General features: G+C 36.9%; 2 protein-coding genes across 2 annotated transcripts; both read right to left on the bottom strand.

The window, feature by feature from the left end:
* Positions 1–3,977: 3,977 nt before the first annotated feature.
* LOC129003637 (sulfide:quinone oxidoreductase, mitochondrial-like) lies at positions 3,978–5,318 on the bottom strand. Its single transcript, XM_054431937.1, has one exon. The coding sequence runs from the start codon at positions 5,316–5,318 to the stop codon at positions 3,978–3,980; it is 1,341 nt and encodes a 446-aa protein (XP_054287912.1).
* A 930-nt stretch (positions 5,319–6,248) lies between these two features.
* LOC128993128 (sulfide:quinone oxidoreductase, mitochondrial-like) lies at positions 6,249–17,776 on the bottom strand. The gene is made up of 2 exons (XM_054416889.1): positions 17,710–17,776; positions 6,249–7,722 (listed from the first exon to the last, which is right to left on the bottom strand). Exon 2 carries the CDS (start codon positions 7,679–7,681, stop codon positions 6,377–6,379), a length of 1,305 nt encoding a protein of 434 aa, XP_054272864.1. The 5' UTR covers positions 7,682–7,722; positions 17,710–17,776; the 3' UTR covers positions 6,249–6,376.
* Between the last annotated feature and the right edge of the window lie 9,023 nt (positions 17,777–26,799).

Here is a 26,799-nt window from a genome sequence, read left to right as displayed (position 1 = left end):
GATTCGTGACGAATTGACACAAACCGACTATGTAGCTATTGAAGCCGACGAAACAACAGACTGTGCCACTTTGTCCCAACTAGTATTTGTTATTAGGTACGAGCTGAATGGCACGATTCACGAGCGATTTATCACTTTTATTAGACCAAAAGGCCATGATGCAGAATCAGTTAGCGAAACAATTTTTGAAGTATTAGAGCAATTAAACCTCGACAAAACTCCTGATAAAGTCATTGCCCAGAGCTACGATGGGGCTTCCGTAATGAGTGGCCAACACACGGGAGTACAAGCGCGTGTAAAATCTAAATATAAGAATGCAAATTTTGTCCACTGTTACGCACATCAATTAAACTTAATCATTGAACGCAGTGCTACACAAAATAAGCAGGTTAAGATATTCTTCAGTAATATCGAGGGGTTTTCATCATTCTTTTCCCAGTCAACAAAGAGAACTGCAGTTCTCGATGAGATAGTAAAACGTCGTATTCCAAAAAGCTCAGGTACTCGGTGGAATTTTAAATCCAGAATTGTAAGCACAATTTTTAATTATCAAAGAGAGTTGGAGGAATGTTTAAGTTACATACTCGACGATGACACCAATGACTATGCCACAATAAATAAAGCTGTTGGCCTAAGAAGTATTCTAAAAGACGAAGACTTCATTTTCTGGCTGGACTTTTTCAATCAAATACTGCCCCACAGTGACATTCTGTACAACCAACTGCAGCAAACAACAATTGATTGCGTCAAGGCGTTTAAGTTTGTAGGCGATTTCAAAACTGTGGTAGATCGCGTAAGAAACTCGACCATGTTAGATCAACCGAGAGATAGTGAACCCGAATCGAGCAAAAAGCGGAGAAGATACGACGATCAAAAACGCGTTGTCGCAAAGGAAGTGTGTGACATAATTACGTCGGGAATTGATGACCGTTTTACGTTTGTAAATCATTTGTCCGCGGCAAAACTGTTTCAGCCAAGTTTGTTTGGGGAGTTTAAAACCAAGTTTCCCGAAAAAGAGTTACACACTGCTGCGGAACTATTTAGCCTAAATAAAACTGAATTGAAACAGGAGTTAAATGTTATTTACAATAGGGATGATTTTTCAACGGCCACAGGGTCATTAAGACTACTCAACTTTGTCTATGACAACAACCTCAAAGATGTGCTTCCAGAGTCAATCAAACTTTTAAAAATCATAAGCACAATACCTATGACTACTTCGGAAAGTGAACGTTGTTTCTCTACTTTGAAACGAATTAAAACGTTTACCAGGAGTACCATGAAACAAGACAGACTAAGTGCGCTTGCTATGTGTTCTATCGAAAAAAAGCTGTTGTCAACTTTAAACTTCAACGAAAAAGTAATAGATCACTTCGCCGGGCAGAAAGAAAGGAGGATGGATTTCACATTCAAACAGTACAATTAAAGTTAGGCCTTATCCTCATGGTATGGTTTTCTACTCATATTACCGTGGATGTTTTAATATAAAATACAATTAGTCAAGCCTTACCCTCATGGTTTGGTTTTCTATTCGTTATTGCCGTGGGTGTTTAAATTATACAATTCAATCATTGTCAGGCCTTACCGTTTGGTTATCTACTCATTATTGCCGTGGATTTTTTACTATTAAATTATCAATTGTTAGTTATATTTTCAATACAGTGTAGTCCCGTTTTACAAGGCCGTAGGCAGGGAGGGGGGTTAGAGTTAGAGAGTCAAACCCCTCCCCCAAAATTCCGAAATTGAGCAGTACAAATTAAAACTAGGTTTAAAAAGTTGAATTATGAAATGGAAACCACAATAGAGGATTAATTGTTATGTTTTGCAATATCTATTCATATTTAATATAGGCCTAGTTCTATTGGGATAATAAATCTGATCTATTAAATAAATTGGTAAAAACTATTTAAAAAATATACTTTACTTTACTCTACTTATGTCTATTTGCTCATGCATGACAAACAACAGGTGAAATGGGAGTTTTTGGACTATTATTGGACACAGTTTTAGGCGTTAAAATTGCTTTAAAAAGTCACCAAACGGCTTTAAAATTTTAAAAATTTTTCCCCCGGACCCCCCTCTTATGTTGGGGGGTGCTCCACACCCCCCAAACCCCCCGGAGTCCCTCCCTAGACAAGGTCCTAGAGCCGCCACTGATTTCATGTCCTCCGCCCTATCCCCATCCACTGCCACGGATTGAGTTGTATTGATAAAACGTTAAAGATTTCTATATCTTTGACATCTGCTTGCTGGTGCACGATATATAAACTAATTTATATATTTTCTTTACAGTAAAGTACAGTTAATATGTTAGTGCATTTATTCGAAAAATAACGGTTGTTACTGTTAACGAATTGTGTATTGTATTTTTGTATAAAATTGAAATTATTGTATTGAAACTATTATTTAGGTTTTGAATTACCGATGTTACAGACTATTGAAAAATAAAAGTAACAATGCGTCTGACAAATTAGCTAAGTCAATCAAAGTAAAATGTACGTAGTCAATCGTAAATTAGTTAGGTACGAGTTGAGTTATTTTGAGTGAATTAGTTGTTGCCACTTCTTACTGTACTCTTTCTGGCGAGAGAAGAAAATTCATATAAACTTCGATACTGTAAAAATCCTCTCACAATGGGGGGGTATCAATATAAAAAAGACGTGTTATCCAGGTTAAATTCTTATCGAGGTTTGCTATTACATGTTATCGAGGACAATATAATATCAATGGGACTATTTGAAAATTACACTTGTTATCAAGGGCGGCTTGTTATCGAGGATGAGGGTCTCGTTATTCCAATATACAGTATAAAAGTAGAATGTAAACACGAATAAATAATCCACTTTTAGATCTTTACTACGATCTTGAAAGATTGACTAAACAAATTAATCCATGTTATTTTGTCCTATCATATTGTATTAATTAAAGTTAATTAACTTCAATATTAATTCTGCACGGCGCTCTCGTACCAAGTACAGCCACTTCCTCGTATGTTTCATAGATGGGCTAACATTCTATATCCGGTATGACAGCCAGTTCCGGTCACGTGACAGCTATTCCGGAAGTCTCGTGTAATCTAATGCCAGACACAGCCACCAATCCCATCATGCACCTGCTAGGGGTGGAAGTGACTGATCAATCTTACTGATCAACTTTACTGACTAACAATGTACATGGTGTTTAATACGCTTCCAAACCATTCAAAGGCTGCGAATAGTGCTCAATAAAACACCAAAACCGTCCAATTTGTCAGAAAATCGATTGAGTATCGGAGTCAAATTTGAAAATACCTGGAAGATGGTTCTTTCCAAGAAGAGGTTCGTCAATCTTTAAAAAAGCTCTGAGGCATTTGGGCTAGTCTGTGGGATGGAACCTGTCTCCGGTTCCTTCGTTTCGCCTTGGACTGGGACCGGCTATAATGGTTTAAGAACCGGACAACTCCCACTTCCAGGTAGACGAGTCAGGTGACAGAGGTTCCATCATACAAACTACAAGTTATGCTAAGTTTGGTTTTGCGAATCATAATGACAAACAAGGTAACATTTACAAAACTAACCTTTTTCTGAACACAAAAGGGTCGAAACGAATACACATTGATGTCTTTGTAAATTTTGTTAGTAACTATTTACAATTACACAATATCACAAGCTGTGTACGTATTTGTAAAGCTTACTTTGATTGTCATCAGGCCTATCAAGTAAAATAAGTGACCAAGCACAACCTAACCTAACCTTTCATAACCTAATCAACCTTACATAACCTTACTTAACAGTCGTAGCGTGTACTGTACTGTAAAAGAATGATGGCCGTCTTCTTGAAAATACCCTGGAATATTTCTATGACACAAAATGCTGGCACAATTTTTATTACTATCTTTATTCACCTATAGATCAATTAGCTAACGTTTCATTCGAGACCATCAACATATTTATGTGTGTTCATTTACAGACGGGCTGACTGTTCAAGTCTGCTAAAGCCTATTTGAACCCCAAATGCAGGATAGTACGCATTGTACCAGGGCCGTTCCATCGTCCTTTCAACAAGCCATGCCAGTATAACATCGGCATTATATCTTTTTTCAGCAGAAATGACATGTAACGCTCTTTCCCTTGGTCGAAAGGAAATGATTCCAAAGGCTGCGAATCGTAGTCAAACTCGGCTAGAATCCCTCTATTCAGACTTGTGACCAAAGGACAAGATGAGTATCCGTTATACTTGGACGTAGGTTCTTTGTTTTTCATAACTGCCGCAAGATTTCTTCCCAAAACACCGACTTGAACACTCACTGCAGCTGCAGTCTTGGCAGTTGGAAGATTCGTGCAATCTCCTACTCCGAAAATATTTTTGAACTTGATGTGTCTTAGAGTTTCTTTATCGATTGAAAGAAATCCCTCCCCATCAGTTAATTGAGGCGTCTTTTTCAAGACTGCAGGAGCGCTCATGGGTGGAACAGCATGAAGCATTTCAAACTCAACTATCTCTACATCTGAGGGATATGGCAAGTCTATGTTTCTAAACACAGCCTCTTTAGAATCAGGTCTGATTTCGATCAGTTCTGACCGAAGTACTATTTCTATATCTCGTCTTTTACACATTTCCTCGAGTTTGTCAGCGTATTTCTTGACACTGAAGAGAGAATCCAGAGATGTGATGTATTTGAGTTTTGCTCGTTCACGTTTTCCATCTTTCCTCAGCAACGCGTCTGTCAAGTAACAAATCTTTTGGGGTGCGCCCCCGCACTTCACGGGGGAGTTGGGGTAGGTGAAAAGAGCGTTGCCGCTTTGAAAGTTCTTCACACATTTGAAAGTCTTTTCAGCATATTTAGGATGGTAGTTTGAGCACACTCCACTTTCTGGGATTTCCAAAGCTGTTTTTAGTCCAGGAATTGCTTCGAAGTGAGTGTCCAAACCCAAAGCGACTACCATGAAGTCGTACTTGATTGTAGTTCCAGAGGATGTTACGATCTTGTTTTCCTCGGGTCGGAAGTAGGCAACGGAGTCTTTGATCCAGGTGGCCTTGGCGGGCAGAACGTTGGCCATGGGTCGGGCACTCTGGTCTAGACTCTTGAGTCCTCCACCCACCAAAGTCCACATGGGCTGGTAGTAATGAGTGTCGCTGGGCTCAACCACCACACACCCCTCGGGGCCCAACTTGGAGGCGAATTTGGCGGCAATGCTGCAACCTCCCGCGCCCCCGCCACAAACCAGCAGCTTGCACGACACCCCTTCATGGATAGACGAGGATACACTCCTCACACCGAGTAACCCCCATACCACCCTTCTGTGTATCATGTTGATGGTCATCTGAGATTGTGTCATTGATCATATCTTGAATGTGATCTGCAGGTGAAATTACTTTGACTACGAATTTTTCATTGTTTTGATCCAAACTTGACGTGACAAACTAAACTTGAATTTGCAAACAAATCGTTTGACACAAACACATGAATCTGTTTTTGTTTATAACACAGACTTTAAGAAAGATATAGCCTTAAATAACAGCATTGACTATGGATACTGCATTAATAGTCAACGCTAACAGTAAGGTTTTGTCTTTAATAATTTAGTTATTTATGATATTATGATTTTGTACGTAGATTAGTGTTATATTTTTGAATCGACTGTTGTAAAAATGTAACATAAAAAGTGGGACCATGATAATAAAGTAGATCCAGAGAAGATTGGATTGTGGATTCAAGGTTTATTTGACATATCTCGTCAACTATGACGTTCTTACCTTGTCACCTTTCGTGGTTCTGTGGACAGCAGGAGCAAAAGTGGTATTTTCTCAATAGAAATAAATCTGTCGATTATTCATCACCAATGAAGAGAGTTGGATAATAGATTAGTCAGTTGAACGAATCAATGTACAGATAAATAGTCTGAATTTTCCTCCGTATTGCAAACGATTTTAATCTGTGGTAATAATTAATAGACGAGAACAAGTTCGGAATGGGCCCTTACAAAAATGTAAATAAATGTGTATTCTTGTACACCTTGAGGTTGAAAGGTAACAGCGATTATACTCTGTTAATTACAGCGACTTTTGGTGTTGCCACTCTCAGTAGCAACTAGAAAATAAGGCAATATTCTAATACAGTACTGAATATTCATAACTACTTAAGCATAGTCTAGGATATTTAATTATGTTCAAGCTTGTGAAAGAGTCCCAGTTTGAATGAGATTCATACACCAATATTTGTTTACTCTTAGTGTTATGGAATTAAATGATAAACGATTAGTCAAACGTATCTTTAACAATAATATATATTTGTAATAACATAAACCATGTATAGTTTTAATTTAATTTTACAATATTTACACATAGCACCATGATCAATTACACTGTACATCAAAATCATCAAGTACGTTTTCGATTACTTAAATCCTAAATGCAACAAGCTTCTGAAGAATCCCGGGCCGTTCCAGTATCCTTTCAGCAGACCGTGCCAGTAAATCAGCGGCATCACTTCCTTCTTGAGCCAAAACGAGGTATACCTCTCCACGCCTTGGTCGATGGGGAAAGTCTCTAAAGGTTGAAGATTGTAGTCAAACTCCGCCAATATACACTTGTTGACGTCAGTCACCAGCGGACAAGAAGTGTATCCATCGTATTTCTTGGTCGGTTCTTTGTTTTCCATGACGTCAGCCAGATTTTTTCCCAAGACACCATTTTGGCCAGCGACTGCAGCGGCTGTTTTGGACGTAGGAAGATTCGTACAATCCCCTATGCCGAAGATATTCTTGTACCTGATATGCTGGAGAGTTTCCTTGTCTACTGCCAGGTACCCCGCGGCGTCTGTCAGTTCAGGCGTCTTCTTCAGCACAGCTGGGGCACTCATGGGAGGAGTGACATGAAGCATTTCAAAACTCTCCGTCTTCACGTCAGAAGGGTTGTCGATGTTTTTGAACACAGCTTCTCTCGAGTTAGGTTTAACTTCGATGAGCTCAGTGCGAAGGCCGACGTCAATGTCTCTCTTTTTGCACACCTCCCACAGTCTGTCCGCGTACTTTTTCACCCCGAAAATATTCGGCAAGGAAGTATTGTATTTCACTTTAGCGTTCTCTCTTTTCCCCAGTTTTCTGAACAACGCGTCAGAAACGTACGCAGCTTTCTGCGGAGCTCCGGCACACTTGATGGGCGTATTGGGGAACGTAAAGATAGCGTTGCCTTTTTGAAAGTCTTGAACACATTTCAATGTCCTGTTCACATACTGGGGACTGTAGTTGGAACACACGCCGCTGTCTTCGATCGATAATGCTTCTTGAAGCCCTGGGATAGCGTCGTACCGTAATTCCAAACCCAACGCGACAACCATAAAGTCGTATTTGATCTCTGTGCCGTTGGACGTGACGACTTTGTTGTCGTCGGGACGGAATTCTGCTACAGAGTCTTTGATCCATGTGGCCTTGGAGGGCAGCACGTTGGCCATGGGTCTGGCACTCTGGTCTAGACTCTTGAGTCCTCCACCCACCAAAGTCCACATGGGCTGGTAGTAGTGAGTGTCGCTGGGCTCAACCACCACACATCCCCCGGGGCCCAACTTGGAGGCGAACTTGGCGGCAATGCTGCAACCTCCAGCGCCCCCGCCACATACCAACAGCTTGCACGACAACGGAGTTGAGGACATCTGCGCCATGTTGAGATGTGTCGAGAAACTGAATATTCTCCGCGCAGCCATCGCTGGATCTTATCACCCTGTTATCTGGTCGAGCTCTCTATCTGAAAATTAACATTCACAATTAATGATATCATAGTTATCTCGAGCGTTTACGTAATGTAATATCTAACACTTAGTTTTGTAAATGGAATATTAGGTTTGTGTTTTAAAAGCGAATGGGTGTCACGATTTAAAACACTTGATATATATATAAAGCATTTCTAAATATTTAGTCGGTTTTATATTGGAAAAGCTTTGGTTCTAAGTGTTAGAATTCTATTTATCGTTGATATTCATGTCGAAATCATCTTAATGCATTTTTCACTAACAATCAAACTGCTTCTAATTAGGGAGTCTTAGAGATACAATTGATTATTCATGACTAACCAACACCCTGTGACGAGATATGATCAATACATTAAAATGATTTCACAAAGCCACACTTCAACAAGTAAATCTATTTCAATAAGGTTTATTTGTTAGTTTACACTATACCATACGATAAACACATAAAATTCAAAGATTACAGTTTCAATCTCTGGGTCAATGTAGGCCTATTTATAATGGAATTTACATACACAATCACCGGAATAAGGGGGGGGGGGCTAACAATTCTTCAGATAAGATAATGAAAATTGTTTATATGAAGACTCTGTAGCAGAACGTATTCTTATACTTAATAATTATTTTTGTGTCAAAACACATACAACTCTAGCTAAGCCCATCACATAAATCTTTAGAAAGTTGCGTGATATAAGAAACAATAGATACTCGTGTGTGAAAGTCACTGATGGGATGAGATTTTAACCGAGAGCATTCAGTTGTGACGGGGAAAGGAGCAAAAGTGGCGCGCAGATGCGAAGGTCAAACGTCTACGGGAGAAATGCAGAGAAGACGCAGAAATCTCTGTCGGATGACGGGAGAAATTACGGAGAGGTTGACTAAAATTACTACAAATCTAGCAAAAGTATCATTGGCACTGAAAGCGCTTAAAATCAGCTTGAACGACAAAATGACAGTCTACTAATTCTAGATTTTCTTTACAGTTTTCGTTGTACTGTATTCGACTATTCGTAAGTTTAGCCACCCCTCTTCGCTCGTCTGAGATGTGACGCTCTCATTTTGCACTTGTCATTTGTGTTTCAACGCTATTGAAATTGTTTACATTTTTTCTGGGAACGGTTCAAACCCTAGTCTTGTAAGTTAAACTTAAACATTTTTTAAGACGTCATTTGTTTGGAGTTGACCTAGCTACCTTTATTTTGAAGGAAAACACTATTGCCACTCGGCTGTATACATCGCCATTTGCCAACAGAAAATGAAACTACAGTAGTATCTCAAGACATATACAGACAGAGTAAACACATATTATCATTGACTATAGTCTGTACAGACTACAGTCTTATACTATAGTATGTGGTAGTATGGTACTATGTTGCCATAGACACGAAATCTACTCATAGTTCATACCCATACATATTTAGAGCATTCCACAGAACTATTCAGGCTCAGAACTCAACAAATTATCTACAAAGATTCACTAAATATCGTCAAATCATTGTTAAACATTTAATTACCTCCCTCACATCTATACTATTCAAATAATTTTGATGGATTTTTGTATTGTAGCAAATTGACCACTGAATATTTATTTGTATAGGCATATTCGTTATCAATTTAAAGCTCTAGATGTACCTTTTGCGGGTTTGGATTATATCCCGTGAAAGCCCTTCGTCCTATAGGGTTTTAAAATTTCAGAGTTTGTGCTGAATACTGTTGTTAATCATCTGAACTTTTTCAAGTTTACAATATTAATTTGGTTTACAAAAAACAAAACGGATGACCATGATGCAATTTTGTTTACATCCATACGAAAATGGGGTTATCGTTACAATTAGTGATGTTTTAGTGAATTCAAGTAAAACTACTATTGTACGTATAAACTCAGGCAGAGACAATAGTTAAGACCTTGAATATGATCACAAATATGATTCATTGGATGCGCTAATTGTGACTAATCGTGGTTTCGAGTTATATTAGTAGGCCTATAACGTGAATCCCGTGAATCAAAATGTCTATTGTGACTATGAGTAGTAAAACTTGAAACTTGTTGTTGTAGGTAGTGTGTTTCTTTTAGGTGTGTACTGAAAAGTAACTCCTAATGTGAGGACTTTCTTGCCAAGCAAACTAGAGTAAATTACCTAAACATAGGGTTTTTAATAATTGAATCTATTAAAATTTGCTTTATACAAATGGAGTTGATATAAATGAGAATTAGTTAGCCTACCGTATATACACGTAATAAAACAAAAATGTATTGTTATACTGTACTTACAATTCGTAAGGGAATGAACCTTACCTTACCAAAACCTGTGTCCCCTCCCATCAGATACCGGTATGAGATATCAAACATACTCTATAAACTGTGTCTGGATCTAGAGCAAGCCCCTTCCCAAAATATATAATATAACCTAAACCTAACCTAATTTTCATCGGTATTTTCGTCGAACAAATTTTAATAGTGACCTCTTGAACAGACCTAAGATCAACTTTTTCTGAAGAAGGCTGTGTGCTTGATTAAACATTATAATTTTCGTTTAATCAATTATCAATCATTGAGTTGGGGACGCGATGATTTATCAATCGCCTGCCTATGTAGTAAGCTATTGAAGCCTCGGTCTGGTAGCGATGGACGATGAACTTGGATAATTAGTCAAGGTTCCGCACTACTTCCGCGGCCAACTTGAACGCTAATTAATATTCGTTTAATTAACAGCATAAATAATTGGGCTGTACACATGGCCTCCGGTATATCAGACATCTCCCCTTCACCCATTGGTAAATTTGCGTTGTACAAATAGTGCAATAAAGGTGGGTATTTTCAAGAAGAGGGCTGCCAATATTAAACTTTGCCCAAAGCAAATTGGGCAAGGTTAGGTTAGGTCAGGTTAGGATAGGTGTGGTTAGGTTAGTTTACCCCTAATCTTTGTTTGCAGTTAAAAATTTTTAACAATGAATGGTGACCCTTTACAAAAGACCTCTCAGGCTCAACAAATTCATTGGTTAGGTTTTTACTGACTGCAAACAAAACTACAATGCCAACTATTGACGTTACGCACAACAATGCCTTCTATATTAACAAGTAAAAGAAAATCTCACAACTAGCTAATACATTTGAAAACCTGTACAGTGCTTTTGGTCACTCTCGCGTTGGTGTTGGAACTAAATCAAAGTGTCCTTCGAAAGGAAGCGGCGTCGCCTACTCGAGTCCTTAGACCCACGCATTTCCTTGCTAGTCTGCGGCCTACAACATAGCCTATCCTCCTACAGTACACCCTCAGATGAAGACAGCCATAGAGGTTACTCAGCTCTACATCGCCAGGTGGGCACACTGATTTTGAGCATTAAACTCATGTGGGAAACGATTTTGAATCTAAAGTTTCGCGGTGATTTTGAGCTTCAAAGCCCCAGTGCAGTGATTTTGAGCCTCAAATACACGAGTACGCGATGATTTTTCTAAAGAAGATTTAGACATTACACTTCCTTATATTAGCATTTAGGTTAGTTTTCTAAGTAGTTAGTTATATTACATAAATTGCCGGACGCTGGCAAGGTGGCAATGGCATGGGATTGTATTCCTTCGAAATCATGCCAGATGTGTTGGCCCTCCCTATCTACGAGGCTTGAGGCTCAAAATCACCTAATGATAAGTTAAACAATTATTGCTGCTTTAGTGCGGGCTGAAATTCCCTGCACTTGCTATAGGTAACCACACACCTACTCCTCCTTCTGCGAGGAGCAAAACTTCATAAATGATACTCCTCCCATTCCCATTGAAATACTGTATTACAACTTTTGTTACTAGATTCTGGGACTTGCTAGGCCTATATATGTGATTGGTGGATTTCGTCAAAACGTCAATTTTTGTCTAAACTTCTGCATATATCATTTACCCAACTTCCTGCGTATAAATTTCACACCAAACAATTCGAATTCTATTTAACCTTGATGCTATTTAACACTGTAACAGTTAACTATAAAATGTCTAATCGTTAATTAAATTACCTCAAATTCCTCTGAGCTAAAGGTTACATAATAACTAAATCACACAGATAAAAGAATAGGTACCGGTAGTCCGTGAGTTTTCGTTCAGTTATTCACTAGAAAGGGTAGTTTATAGTTATTCACTATGATCTCGCCATAAGCAACGTTTTACTCTATCTATACCGAACTTCACAGTTGTAGTTTTTTCGTTACTTGTCAAAAGGTCAACATATAGGTTATCCTGGTTTTGTTTTTATTTACAATCTGTTTAGTTAAACAACGAATAATAATAGTTTGTGTGCATTAACTTAATGGCTGATGTTATAAACAGACTTTGGAAAATTACAGATGACATAAACTTGGTTTGGTATAAAGTTTAACGTTCTAAAAATAGTTAAAGCTCCTAAATGAATTGATTATCTTGCATTTTATACAGTTAGAGTTACGGTTTTGATTAGACATACTTGATTATTTTTAGCGCTTTATTAACAAGTAAATTTCGACAAAACAAGCTTGTATTTTGGTAGGCCTGTTTTCTTTACAATGCTAATCAGCTGATATGCATTGTTGTATAGTCATCAATGAGTTTACTCAACATGGTAAATTTAATAAGATTACTGCGGTGGGGCACACGGAAGATTTCTCAGGTACCGTTTGACGTCACTAACTGCTGACGTCACTAACTGCTGCGTCTGAAGAAACAGACAATTTTATAATTTTTCTATATTAAATTAAACTGTCATAACCTAACCAAACTAACCAAACGTGCCGATAATGGAAAAATCGAATAAAGGTTTACTAATCTAAAAAATAGTTTTGTTCATAAAATAAAATTATAAATGCCTAAAATTGAATTTTATAATTTTTTAATTATAAAATTAAACCGTCATAACCTAACCAAACTAACCAAACTTGCTGATATGAAAAAATTGTTGTCAAAAAGTCAATGCTACCAGCGGGATTCGAACCCGGTAAAATAGGATTATCAGCCCGACACGCTATCCACTACACCACCGAGGCCGATGGCTCATACCGTATCGTTGCGGTATTGGTGTTCCCTCAAAGTGACATCAGCAGTTAGTGACGTCAAACGGCACCTGAGAAATCTTCCGTGTGCCGTTTCGAGATTACTGTAGGTTTACGTTTGATTGGTTTTCTACGGTTCCGATTTCCTTACATTTTTGACAATTCCATCACACCTGGAAACCTAATCTTAAACGTTCCTTGGCACAGAACCAATTATTCACTTTTGATGTACACACATATTCTTCGAGCTTGCAAAAACACCATCAATTATCAATTATTTTAAGATGGGGACGCCACTATGTGCGTATTTTAACCCAAATATGAGTGAAGGATGAGTGTGTAGGATGAGTGGCGCGATCTTGTAGTCTTGTTAGTGACTAAGGCCGACATATTCCTTAGACACAGCTGTTAATTAATAGCCCATTCAGCTAATGGCAACTAAGGGACCTACAGTTTATAGTGGAATCCGAACCACCTTTTTTTCCTTGTAATTAACGAATTGGTCTAACTATCATGTTGAGTCTTATTCACCACAATTAATTTCCAATGGCAATAAAACTCAAAGAAAACTATGCAACAATGCAAATCAGCTGATTGGCAACAAAGAAAACAGGGATACCAACATGTGAGCTTGTTTTTTTCGAGAAAAAGTGTCTCGCAGTACTTGTAATTTTAGGTTGCGTTACACCCTGTATAATTGCACCAAGGTAGAAGTGAAATTTGTCTGAATGTTTTGTCAAAGCTAGATCGACAAGGCTACAGTTTTGGCCTCAGTTGCCAGTGCAAGTCGCAAGAAGGCAGTAGGCAGTGTGCAGTGTTGCCACTTTTAGGGTAATTACCCTTTTTTAGGGTAATTTACTGGTCTTAGGGTAAAGTTTAGGGTAATGGTAGATTTAGGGTAATTTTAGGGTAAAACTAAAAGTTAGCGTAACAATGGAAATTTTACTAAAAAATGAAAAAAACTTCGAAATTTGGCAAAAAACGCTCATTACATACTACGGCCAAACCATCATATTCGATTTAACCGGTTTAAATCGATTGCTATGATGAATTTTTCATACCGGTAATAATAAGTTATCCTAATCGATCTTATCAATAGTTGGGAATTATCTGTTTTAGAATGTATTCGATTCTATAACACGTTATAGCCGTTATGGGCATAATAAAATATGAAATATTATTCATTACTGGGTTTGATATTTAATTATGTGATTGAATTGAATTTAACTGGATTATTTTACAAATTGTGTCAAGAAATTACTACTATGTACAGATTAAAGCTTTGGTTTTGGTGGTACCGTACTATTTTAAAGATATGATTGTCCAAAAACAGTAGTACCGGTAATGGGTCGATACAGTAAAAAAAATACGATAGTTCTTGATTCGATATTTTTCGTTATCGATAGTCGATAGAGCTGATCAATATCAACATTTTGTTCTTCTTTCGGGTGGTTTTTTAGAAGCGAGTATAATTTTACGTAAATTGATTGATATTGGAACTTTATTTAGTATAATTAACCACCTTATGTAAGATTTATATGATTTTAACAATGTTTTATAGCATTAAACGCAAATATTAACATTTAGGGTAATTTTTAGGGTAACTCAAAGTAGATTTAGGGTAATTTAGGGTAATTTTAGCCCGCCTTTAGGGTAAAATCGCAACAACGTGGTGGCAACACTGCAGTGTGTACAAGCTGCCCTACATGGCGTGGAGAAACTCATGAGAGTGGGCCACTGCCTTGAATGGTGATGTGACGGTGCAGCTACAGCTGATCACTGGCGTCAACAAAAATACATTCCAGATGTTAAATGTTTGACTTTAATGAAGCAGACATCATATATGCAGCTGTTCCTGATCATTGGGATTTAAATAAATGATCCTTGCTAACGAAACAGCTGATCATAGTCAGTAACAAAGCTACACAGATCATTTCACACCATTCTACACTCATCCTTCACTCATTTAGGTTTAAATACGCACCTAGAGGGCGCCCCCTTCTCAATAATATTGATATGGATTATCTGTAGCGTGTTTGTTGAAAACTAACATCGTTGAATCAGCCTTTCACACAGTTTAGGACTAAAATTATATTTTCTCTCATCGCATTTTATTGCCGTGTTAGTCGATCTGACAAAAGATGTAAGACGACGACAAAGTCAGTTGTAAATGGATCGATTTTCTAATTAGAGACAGAGAATTATCTAATTATCTAATCTAATTAGAGAACTGTTGTTTTATAAATGTGTTTACTTGAATTTACATAAAAAACGAACACTTAAAAGTGGATAAACTTTAAGGATAAATACCCTCCAACTAACCTTTCCATGGTTATGCAAAGCTGCCTTTTGCGATGTTTACAATCTGATATCTCAAGGAAATATTGATTGCAGATTCGCCCTTTGCGCTATAACCATTAATACGAAGAGCTGTTGTCGTAGCAAATAAACAGTAACGTAGCCAGGATTTCAAAATAGGGGGGGTCGACCGACCGGGGAGTCCGGGTAAAGGGGGGGGGTCCGGGAAAAGTTTTAAAAATATAGACCCTAAAACGGTGTTTTTTGGCTATCTTGGCATTGAAAATAATCAACCCCAACGTCAATACAGTACGATTATATAATTCTACATTTAATTTAACAAAAAATATTATATTTAAGACCAGAAGGGGGGGGTCCGGACCCCCAGGACCCCCCCCCTGGCTACGTCACTGAAATAAATCTGGCAAACAATTAGCTTGTCAATAAATCAGTGAATAAACTTTATCGGAAAACTGATACATACTTTCCCCTTTAGCTTGTCAACAACTATTTTTATGGGTAAGCGGTGGGAGTAACCGATACAAAATAGTTTTGAGAGAAATTGGGAAATTTATTTTGGGAACAGAAAATGAGAAAACCCCATTTTTTACCCTTAAAACAAAACAATGTTCCAATAGTCCGATCCTGCTGGTTTTAGACCAGGACCCACGGCCGATTTAATTGTTGGTTTTGATGTCCCAAGAGGTAAAAAACACCGTCCGTTCAAAATCTTATAATATAGTTTCTGTCCCGGGTCCAGGTCTCACCATGAGACCTACGGTAATAACGTATTCCCTATATAAAGGAAATTCTAAAAAAATGGCTACAGCATTGAATTCAAATGTCAATTGCATATACAGATCAGTTCATCTATTTCTTTACTAAGAAATTGGACACAAACTCTTGACATAGACTGATATTTTCAATTATCTTTTGGTCGGACAAAGATGAATAAGCAGACACGGAGACGAAGTTGTCCTGCGTTCCCAACAATGTGTTTTCCATTGTTTTAAAAGCGAGAGATTAACAGCTGTTAGTGTGAAGGGGATATTTTTAAACGTCGGATGCAAGTGGTATAAATACTCCAGACGTCGGTGCTGCGACATGTTATTTTGACGCGACAGACGACACGTCACGGAAGCGACACGTCACGTGCGACACGTACACATTCTGTTTATGTATTTTGTATTTTCAAGTGGAATGTCTTTGTGTGCGTATTGATTTAGAAACTTCAAAATTAGTCAAATATTTTACGTTATAGTAGTTGTATAAATTAGCTGGATAGCTGGTTTATAATGCAAGCCTCAACATTTGAAGGTCGCTAGTTCGTTTGATAGTAACAATGAAATGATTTGGACCGTTCCCAAACCTAAAAACCCCTGACGGAGTACTGTAAATAAAGTTTTTATCCGAAATATATTTGAATTATCATACGAGCAGCATTGCAAGGGAGTCTGAAGACACAGCCTAAAGAATGAAAGAGATAACGTTGCATAGTCGTGAATCAGTGTTATCTCCTTTAGCAACATTTATATAAATTAGAATGGCAAATCTCTCCAAAATCAACTTGTAGGCTCAAAGAGAGTTCAGTGATTTTGTTTTAGAGATGTTTTTATAAAGTAATACGATTTGAATGAACAAACCAATATTTTTCTATAAGTTACCTATATTTTAAATGGAAGACACAAGGTCCCGGTAAATAGGGTGAAAAAATGTTGGGGGGGGGGGAATTGTATTTCCCAACTATATTACACGGATTTGCCAACTATATTACTTAGATTTTCCAACTATTTTAATATTAAGGTTTTAACATTGAGCTTTTGCAGTGATTACCTATTTATAATAGCTGACATAAACAAATAACAAGAAACGAACGTCTCTCACACATTATTGAGTTGACTGTCACTATACTGTACTGATCCATTGATCAGTTAACAGTTAAGTTAACAGCCTCTTCAAATAATATTTTTAATAAACACTCAGTGCACAGTGGATACGAATCTTCCTGCGCAGTTATGAAAGAAATTTCTCTAAAAGGGTTTAAAACTTCCAAAAATCCCTAGCTTCATATATTTAAAAAAATTCCCAATTCTTACACTTTTCAAGATGATTTGGGGGCTCCCCATACTCTCTTCTTGGGCAACCCCTGCCAGTAAAATTTATTATTTAACAATAAAACTATGTACGAATGTGGACAATGTGGTATAAATAGGAATAGACTTTTACAAATATAAGGAATATTCATTTGAATTTTAAGAATTTCATCAGGATTAATAAGAAGATTATGAACATGAAGAATTCTCCACATTAAAATACGTGCTTAATTTTTTTTCTTATAGTAAAATACTACAAAATACAACAGAAAAAGCGACTATAACTAACAGTAGTGATTTTCTACTTATTATTAATTGTGATACTGTACAACTATTTAAATTTGTATTCATTCCAGAGGAAATATAAATACAATGTGAATGTGAATGGCCCAGCGAGCACAGAATATAAATGGCCGGTCGATTCCATCTGACATAGACCTTGAGCACGACCTAATTATAACTGAATGCACTTGGGTTTGTCCGCCATATTGGATGTTGTGCAAGGTTTAAAAATTTTAAAATATCGATACAAAACTAATTTGATGAGTATACCAAAAGCTGCAAGTATATTAAATACAAAAAAATTACCTGTAAATGATTTAAGTTGGAGAAAATCCCGGAGAAAGCAGAAAAGTTCAGTTACAGGAGAAACGACTGAGAAACTATCAGTGCGCCACTGGTGGCTACTATCTCAACTACTGTACCTAATGCATTGACAACATGTTGACAACTTCGAGTAGTTTAGTTACACTACCAACTATTTTGACTGATGACTTTTAAATCTTATCTTAGACCAGGAATTCACAATGAGTTTGCTTCGCTGCATTAATATACACCTTCTTAGAAAATGTATTTCCCTAAGTTTTTATCACTTTGTCACACTTAAGTAGGATTGAAATTTATCCTAATAATTCTATATTTGAGCGGGGTTTTATTAAAGTATATATGTAGTGTTTCTAGCAAAAAAGATTTTATTGCTTTATTATTTTACGTGTTCACACTCGGCGAATACAATTTTGATGTATTGTCTTGATTTGATTGAGAGCAATAAATTTGGATTACCTATTCCTAAATAATCACTAAATATTGAGAAAATTATTAGTCAGATAAGAAGAAACAATCGAGGTGTAAAAACTAACACGTCATGTTAATAATGAGCTCATAAACACGAAAGACCGGAAAAACGTTGTCCCCATCATACTGTAATAATCACATAAATATTTTCCCAATATGTAGGAACCAATATTATTGGTTCATACATTATAACCACCTCTCTGCAAGTAAATCAGAAACATCATTCGCAGGTATATATGGTATTATATAGATAAAGGTGAAGTCCAACTTTATTGATATGCCCGTCTCATAACATGACTTGTGATTTTCAGTCAGTTTGGCAACACAGCCAACACAACATTTTCTGGGCGTAAAAAAATTATTTAAAAACAGGAATCAGATTTTAAATCTGCAAATTTTACAGACAAAAATTCCCTAATTAAAAATGCAATAAAGTGTCGAAGCAGAATAGCATTGGAATAGCTAAGTAAAAATTACTATTATATTTGCGTGTAAGTTATTGATTGAAATATTAGGCCTACTTAGGTATTTTGATTTAAATAAGTAAAAAAGGTACTATTGATTTGTGATCTAAGATAAACTGTCAATGACGACATAAACTTTGATAAACAGAGAGCCTAGACGGTCAGACTGAGGCGTTGAGATGTAGAGTAGACACACTCACACTACTACACAGACAGTGTAGACGTCGGTCGGTACGGGTACAGGACATCGCCTGTCGAGGCCAAGGAATCCAAGATGGCGGATGTGACGTCACGCGGGATACGGGATAATCGCCCCCATTGTCCATTTATGCCCATCTGCTGACCGCGAGACTAAACGCCGCGTTTTGGAGCAAGGTCAACATGAAATGAACCCTCAACGTTTGTTGGAACGAGCAGAAGAAAACTATAGACTGACGGTCAACTTAGAGCTTTTCGACTACTTTTGTACAGTGATGACCGGCGTCTAATATATTGGAAGGCCACCGGTTCGATCCTGAGAAAGCTGAAAGATTTTCAATAGTTCGAACCTGGGTCCAGCTGTCCTTTATCATTGGGTTTTTCATAATTATCGTGGCTATTGAACTGTCTGATATCAGTCAGGACCAACTATTAAAATAGTTTTGAACTATCATAATAATGTTTCTCCTCATCAAGTTGTATTTACTTCGATGGTTCTCATAGAGAGAACCTTTTGATCATATATTTCATAGATATATCATAGAACATAACTATGGCAATACCGACAGGCCGGCGGCCTAACAAATCTCTATTACGTCATGTATCTCATTCAAATTCAACCAACACTCCCATCCTCACTCCCTTTTTGGTGCCGTAAAACAACAAAAGTAAAATGACTGTTAAATCTTAAAGTACAAAGGGAAGGGATGTATGCAGTTGTAATGCTATTTGTTCGATCATTTACTTTTTTCTATAGGTACCGGTAGGCCTACAGTGTGGTAAAACATTATGGTAGATGTGTAGCCTAGCCATACCATACCGTAAATTTAAAGAACCAAATTTTCCAAAACCACGTCTTCCCCCATTGCAACCCAGAGCTTGATTATAGCTGCAATAAGCATAATATGTTACATTCGCCAACCCCGTACGAAGAGTGGGTATTCTGCTAGAAAATTATAAATACTTGTACTTATACTTGACCGAGATTTCTGATTGTCGTTAAAATAAACAGGGGTGCCCATCCCCCCCTAGACTCATGACGCACCCCCCCCCCCGCAATTGAGCAACAGCCCCCCCCCATAAATGAAATTATAAATAAATTAGAAACATTATTCCCCCGCCCAGCACTATTTGTAAAACTATAAAAGAAGTTTATAATTTTTTTTAGATATTTAAAATTCAAACCCAGTTAATCTATATCAATAAAGTTATAGTTTTGTCTGAACATTGCTCAGAATTATACATATTTTGGGTTATTTATGTTTTATACATTGAAGAAGTTGAAACATGTCTTATCTCAATTTATGTCCGTCTGTCACGGCCCAGAAGGCATTTTATGCAGCCTACTCATGGCCTACTCTAAAGAAAACTAGAGTACCGATTATGATTCCAATGGTTTAATTGTATCCACAGGATTGGCGAGAGTCCTTATAGTTATTAAAATATGGCCTCACTATTTTGAAAATAAAATAACGGACGATCAAAAACACAATTTTGTGTGATTTTTCTAGTTTATTTTCTCCATGTTTACTACATACGTCATTAATTTATGAAATACTAATAATCTGTTAAGAGAACACGTCATGTATGAAATTATGAACAGCTGTTTTGATAAAGATTCCTTTTCCTAGCTGTCACTGATATGTTTACATAATAATGATCTTTAAGAATACTGTGTAGGCCTTAACCATTTCCGATCACGTTTGTAAGCAAATCGAGTGTAGGAGTTTTGCCAACGGGTATCAGGTAGAAAGGGTCCCCATCCGCGAATTCCTCATACTGCGGAGTTTTGCCAACGGTTGGGGGTTGGCGCGAGAGGGGATGGAAGAGAGAGAGATTCCACGTGACCGTGAGGGTGGCTTCCGCTAGGGGTGGACAAACCAGGCAGGATGCTGACTGTGTTCAAAGGAATGCAGTTATGCACCTCTGACTGAGAAAGGAAATGTATTGAATTTTTGAGCCAGGAAGCACTCTTGACACACTGTTTCTTGTGGAAAGGACGTGTGATTGTTAAGTGTATCCGCCTTTTCCGTAAAATGAAAACGTACATATTCCGTAATAACATCTTCCAGGATACGCTATTTAAAATATGTATATGTTTTAATATTTACATACATTTAACTGGGGATTCAAATGGTTAGATTCAGAAAACTAATATAATAGTTGGTACAACCATAGTAGCTGCTGTACTAATTTTGGCCTTGGCCGCATTGCGTAAAATGGTACTTTCCTGTTAAAGGGAACATTCATTATTATCGATGATTTCTTTCCGATAGGCCCCCTACATCGATATTCTATTTTTGATCCGATAATGAACGAGATGTCAGCTGACAACTACGATAAGTAAATATTGTTCAGTATCAACAAACAATTTAAAAATCTATATATTAATTTGAAACTGTTTTTCTTTGTGACAGCTAATTTGAGAGAACGGCTGGGCGTAGAAACTCGGTAGGGGTCTCTAAAGAAAGGTCTTGGTCTGTAGATGAGCCATCAAAAGAGAAATGTGGTAAATTCCCTTGGGGCTCTGCCCCAGTGGCCTTTAAATTCCCATCCCATGTTATTCTTATGGAGGAAAAACGGGGTTTTGTCACTGCTAATTTCAGAGAACGGCTGGGCGTAGAAACTTGGTAGGGGTCTCTAAAGAAAGGTCTTAGTCTGTAGATGAGGCATCAAAAGAGAAACAAGGTAAATTCCCTTGGGGCTCTGCCCCAGAGGCCTTTAAAGTCCCCTCTTTAGATTTGTTTACATCGCGACCATATGCATACATTTACACTACTTTTGAATGAAACAGCTGTTAATATTTAAATTGTGATTTACTAAATTTGTCAAAATGAAGTATTTGCAATGGGTTTTGATTATTTCTAGAAAACACTAAAAAACAAAGTCAGCTTTTGAAAAAAGATAAGATATTTACAAAAAATTTTAATTATATCTAACTGTTGTGTACATCTTTAGTATTTCTATAATCTTTGAGTTGACTCTTATAAAGTCATCGGAAATTATTTTAAAATAACGCCTGTAATGCTTTGCAATTGCTCGAATTCGAGCAACAGGTACACTAGTATTATATTGAAATGAAAATGTTCCAAACTAACCTTACCTAACCAACCAAACTTGCTGTAAAATTTCCAAATTCCGTTTCATATTACTCACATGCCTTTTCTGTTATCAAACGACATTTTAAATGATACAGCAAACCCAGCAAGTTTGGTTAGTTATATTATGTTAGTTTAAAACAGTTTTACTTATTTATGTTTTGCCTAAACAAGATCAGATGACAATTTGTAATTTAAATGTGTTTAAAGATATTAAAACAGAAGGTATGGATCGTAAAGGAAAACAAAATTATCGATATATCGAATGAAATCAGATCGATAATAATGAATGTTCCCTTTAACAGGAAAGTACCCGTAAGATATTTTAAAATAAACATTTAACAGTGGCCACATTAATTAATTATTTTGCATTAGCAAAATACAGTTAATAAATGCGGTTAATAGTAAATACGGTTGGTTTACATAACCGTAACAGAATGCAATCATTTAACGTTGAATGCAAACTTCATTAGTGACGTTTATTTATATTTTCTAAGTCACGTGCGAGACAACTGCTAACTTCAGTAGATAGAGGTTTCCAGATTGTTTATAACTGTTAATTGTTATGTGTGTATATTATACAGGGTGTATAAAAACTCCCTGGAAAAATGTTGTCCACTTGTATTTTATGTTAATAAAAAACATATTTAAAAACATGGGTCTAAAATGGCTACTTTTCTGCATGTCGGTTTGTTTGTTATTTTTATTTAATTCCACTTAACTTTTAAACTATTATTGGAATCAACTTTAAAGTCGATCAATGTATGAATACTAACAGGATCTTACTTTTTGTTGACTACCACATGTATACGTTCAAGCAATTCAAAATGGCAGTCATTGAGAAATCGGAAACAGCATAGTTTTACAAAACATCAACTCTTTACCCTTGTAATATTTGTTTAACTTACACAGTATATGTTCCGTACCTATTTATAATTCTTAATTTTTAATACCAACAAATATTTAATAGTACATTTCTTATAAGCAACATTGTTGTAACCATCTATCTTCTATATATTAATACATAGGCAAGCATGTTTCTTTAAAACCTTTTTTCTTAGCTCGTGTGCATCGCAGAGAAAATCTACTCATACTGTTAGAAAGATATTTTCCTGTAGATGTGCAGAATGCCTTTAAAGATTCAAAATAGACTAAAAAATAAACACGAAAAATGAATTTGAAATAAAAAAAATTAACATGGGCTTTATGGGTTGCCATGCTAACGGCTTTTGCATACTTACAGTTTGGGGTGAAAAATAGAGAAGTCTGTTCAGTTCAATTGGATTTTTTAGCTAGAAGTGGTTAAGCTGTGGTGGAATATTTTTGAAGATGAACCTTTTTAGTGCGATCATGTGTTCATACGTGTCAAATTTTGAGGTTAAATCAAAACAAACAAACTGGCATACATAATACTCAATTGCCAATCGTTAAATGTACTTACTTTACTTTAATAAAATCACTTGGTCATTAGAGAATATTTACAGTGAAATAAAAACGTGATTCCTAATACCAAATCAACTTATGAATAAATTGTTATTTAATTATGGTCTTCAAATTAAGTGATGGTTGATTTAAAAAGTAAATAATTTAACATGAGCAAATATTAAAATATTGAATCTTCTTGCAAAATTAATGTCGATCATTATATTAATAGAATAATGTAGTTGCTGTGACTGGGATACACATGATAAACTGTTGGGATAATTTACGTTTCGTTTGGCTACCTTTTAAGGGTTTCAAGTTAGGGGTCAACAGAATTATATACTCTCGAGATGACGAGATAAGCCTTTATACTTTTAATACTTTTCAATGAAATTATAGCCTAACGTTTTGAGCTTTGACACAGTTAAATTATAATTAACAGCTAAATTGTATTGCTAATAATTCACTTATGGATTCTGATAAGTTTACCAGGTATCAAACAGTGAAACGTTATACGATAGGCCGAGGTATAGCAAGATTTGAGTTTGGTTTATAAAACACAGGAGCCTAAACAAACAATGAATCTATTCTAATGAATCATACAATGACATAGGTAATACTAAATTAATTAATTTGATCTTAAATGAACATTATTTCGTAAGTAATACAACTTTGTCCCTAATTGACAACATGTTTGTTTTGATTTAACCTTAAAATTGACATGTGAACATTTAACACATGATCACACTCCCTACAGCCAAAAAGGTTCATCTTCAAAGATATTCCAACGTACCTCAACCGTTTCTAGCTAAAAAATCTAACTGTAGGCCTACATATTTTTGATCGAGTTTCGACCACTGGACGACCTCTAGAATGGTTTATTTCGTTACTAGTGTCGAAAATGGAGTTTTCCTGGTTTTCCTATAATTGGCCTATTTTCTGTAAAAAAGTGAACATCAGTGACTTTTACCGTGTACGCGAATTTATCTGGACATTGCGTCAATTCGTTTCCGTACTTTAAGAAAGAAATTATTGTTACAAGATTTGAATTTGAATGATTAACGATTGATTGAATTTGACTCTCAACGATCGCAAAATCGGCGTCGTCAGAAGACATCAAAGCAACATTTCATCATTCATCATCCTCCAGCAGTGGCGTAACTAGAACATGGCTTTGGGGGGGGATGGAGGAGCCCCAATACCGGGGGGCCTGGGGGGTATGGAATACCCCTCAGCAAAAAGGGGGGGTCCGGGGGTCCTCCCCCGGAAAATTTTGAAAAATTCGAACTCCAAACTCGCTTTTTCAGGCATTCATGAGGTGTAAAGAACGTTCAAAAGAACTCCAAAAATCTACCCAGTTGAGGCTGTTTCTGGCCGGTCAGTATCAGGAAATAGTAAGTAACTAATAAATCAAAACCACAACACAACAAACGAACAAATTATCGTTAAGTTGTTTTTGTACTGTAGCCTTCTGTGCTGCGCGCGAAGAGCCGTATCTACTGAATTTTTATTTCAAATCGATTTTGACAGGCTGAAAACTTAATGTATTATTGATCAGTAGACCTACAGTTTGTTGAGACATTTGTTAAGACACTTAAAACACAATCAACAATGAAGATTGACAGTCAAAACCAGTATTGTGAGAAAGCCCTTAATTTCTTGTTATTTGTGTATGTCAGCTGTAAAGAGGATTTAAACGTAAAATAATATCCTTCGGCTACTAACTGTTAAAACTTGATATTAATATAGTTGTGAAATTCGTGTAGCCTATTAAAGTTGGGTTAGTTCGAGTAAAATAGTTGGGAAATTCAGTGTCTCCCCCAAAATATTTTTTTTCGTGCGATGACCCTGACTGTAGGTAAAATTATCGGGTGGAAAGAGTGAACCTCCCCAGGCACCAGATACCCCTCCCCTCCCCCACCCGCCCCTACACCACGCGTCTTCGCAAAGTAAGCAAGGCAGAATGTTTTTGTTTGTTATCAGGAACTGTCATCACTTTCAGTATGCTCAATGCTCAGTTTTAGCACAGACAAGGGAAATTTCCTTAGTCAATGGTTTTAGTTACCATACGCTTTCTAAACAAATCTGTTATTAAGCTTTGCTATGATGATGCTTTCCTCTTAGACATTGTGAACAGAACAACAGAACACATCATCACTGAACAACAAGTAACACACAGGCGACAAGCACAGGGAAACGCGCCAGACCCAGAACAGACTGAGCGGGAACTTACAGCGCATGAGCGGCAGTGTTGCCAACCTAAGGCCCCGTTTATGCACCAAGTGCGGGAGCGGTTCGATAGCGGGCCCGCTCCCGCTGTAAATGAGTCTGTTTATGCACGAAGAGCGATAGCGGTAGCGGTTGGTTAAAGGAGAATGGAAGGGGGACACAGTCTTGCCAACTCAAACTCTGCCAAATAATTCACACAACTATTTGTCCTAAGTGCACGTGCGCGTGGGTCAAGTTGGCAACCCTGGCTTCAGCCCAAGCAACCGCTGCGATTCCTAACTACACAGCGGGCGAATTAGAAATCGCAGCGGGAGGTCAACCGCTATCGCTATCGCTCTTGGTGCATAAACAGCCCCATTTAACTCAATGGTGTTAGAAATCGCTCCCGCTGTCGCTACCGCTACCGCACTTGGTGCATAAACGGGGCCTTATATGATGACTTCCCACGTAATTGCCACTGGAAATCCCCGATTTTATTCGCAAAGATTATGAAACTACCCTCAACAATTCCTGATCCACCCTCTGAGAACAATGTTCATTATGGAGTAGGTTATTAAGTTTTTTTTTTTTTTTTTTTTTTTTTTTTTTGCCTTTGGGGGGGGTTCTATCCCCCTCATCCCCCCCCGTAGTTACGCCACTGTCCTCCAGATCGCACTACAATCCTCCTACACTCATCCGCCATTCTTATTCTGGTTTAAATACCAACAATTAGAAGTCCCTTTCTCAAATAATAATATAGTGAAAATATCTCAATAAATTTTGGTACAGTACAAGTTATAACACATAAGTTGTATTATAAACTTTGCAATTCGCTGAGTACGAAGGTTTTTGTGACGCAACGGCGGTAATATTTATTTGCAAACATATTTTTAAGTAATATTTAATTCTTAATTACTAACAGATAATTATTTTATCAATAAAAATAATTCAGCAGTACAAACTTATTAAATATGATTTCTTTTAGGCCTAATTCTCTAAGTTTTCGCTAGTAGGATAGGATTTCTGCTACGAGGACCTTCTAAGTGGGATTTGTAAGCGAATATTGGATAAATCTCAACTAAACGAAGCCATATATATATTTTTATTTAATTTGATTTGATACACAAAATGTTATCAATATATGGGAAAACGCGAGACATAACTGCAAGCCTTAAATAATTATATAAATAATAAAAGCGTTATCTCAGCATGAA

This window comes from Macrosteles quadrilineatus, unplaced genomic scaffold, assembly GCF_028750875.1.
Source record: "Macrosteles quadrilineatus isolate MER2022 unplaced genomic scaffold, UCM_ALF_1.0 Scaffold_1__1_contigs__length_201487025, whole genome shotgun sequence".
NCBI classification, from domain to species: domain Eukaryota; kingdom Metazoa; phylum Arthropoda; class Insecta; order Hemiptera; family Cicadellidae; genus Macrosteles; species Macrosteles quadrilineatus.
Note: the sequence above shows the minus strand (reverse complement) of the source record. Positions and strands in the feature narration are given on the sequence as shown.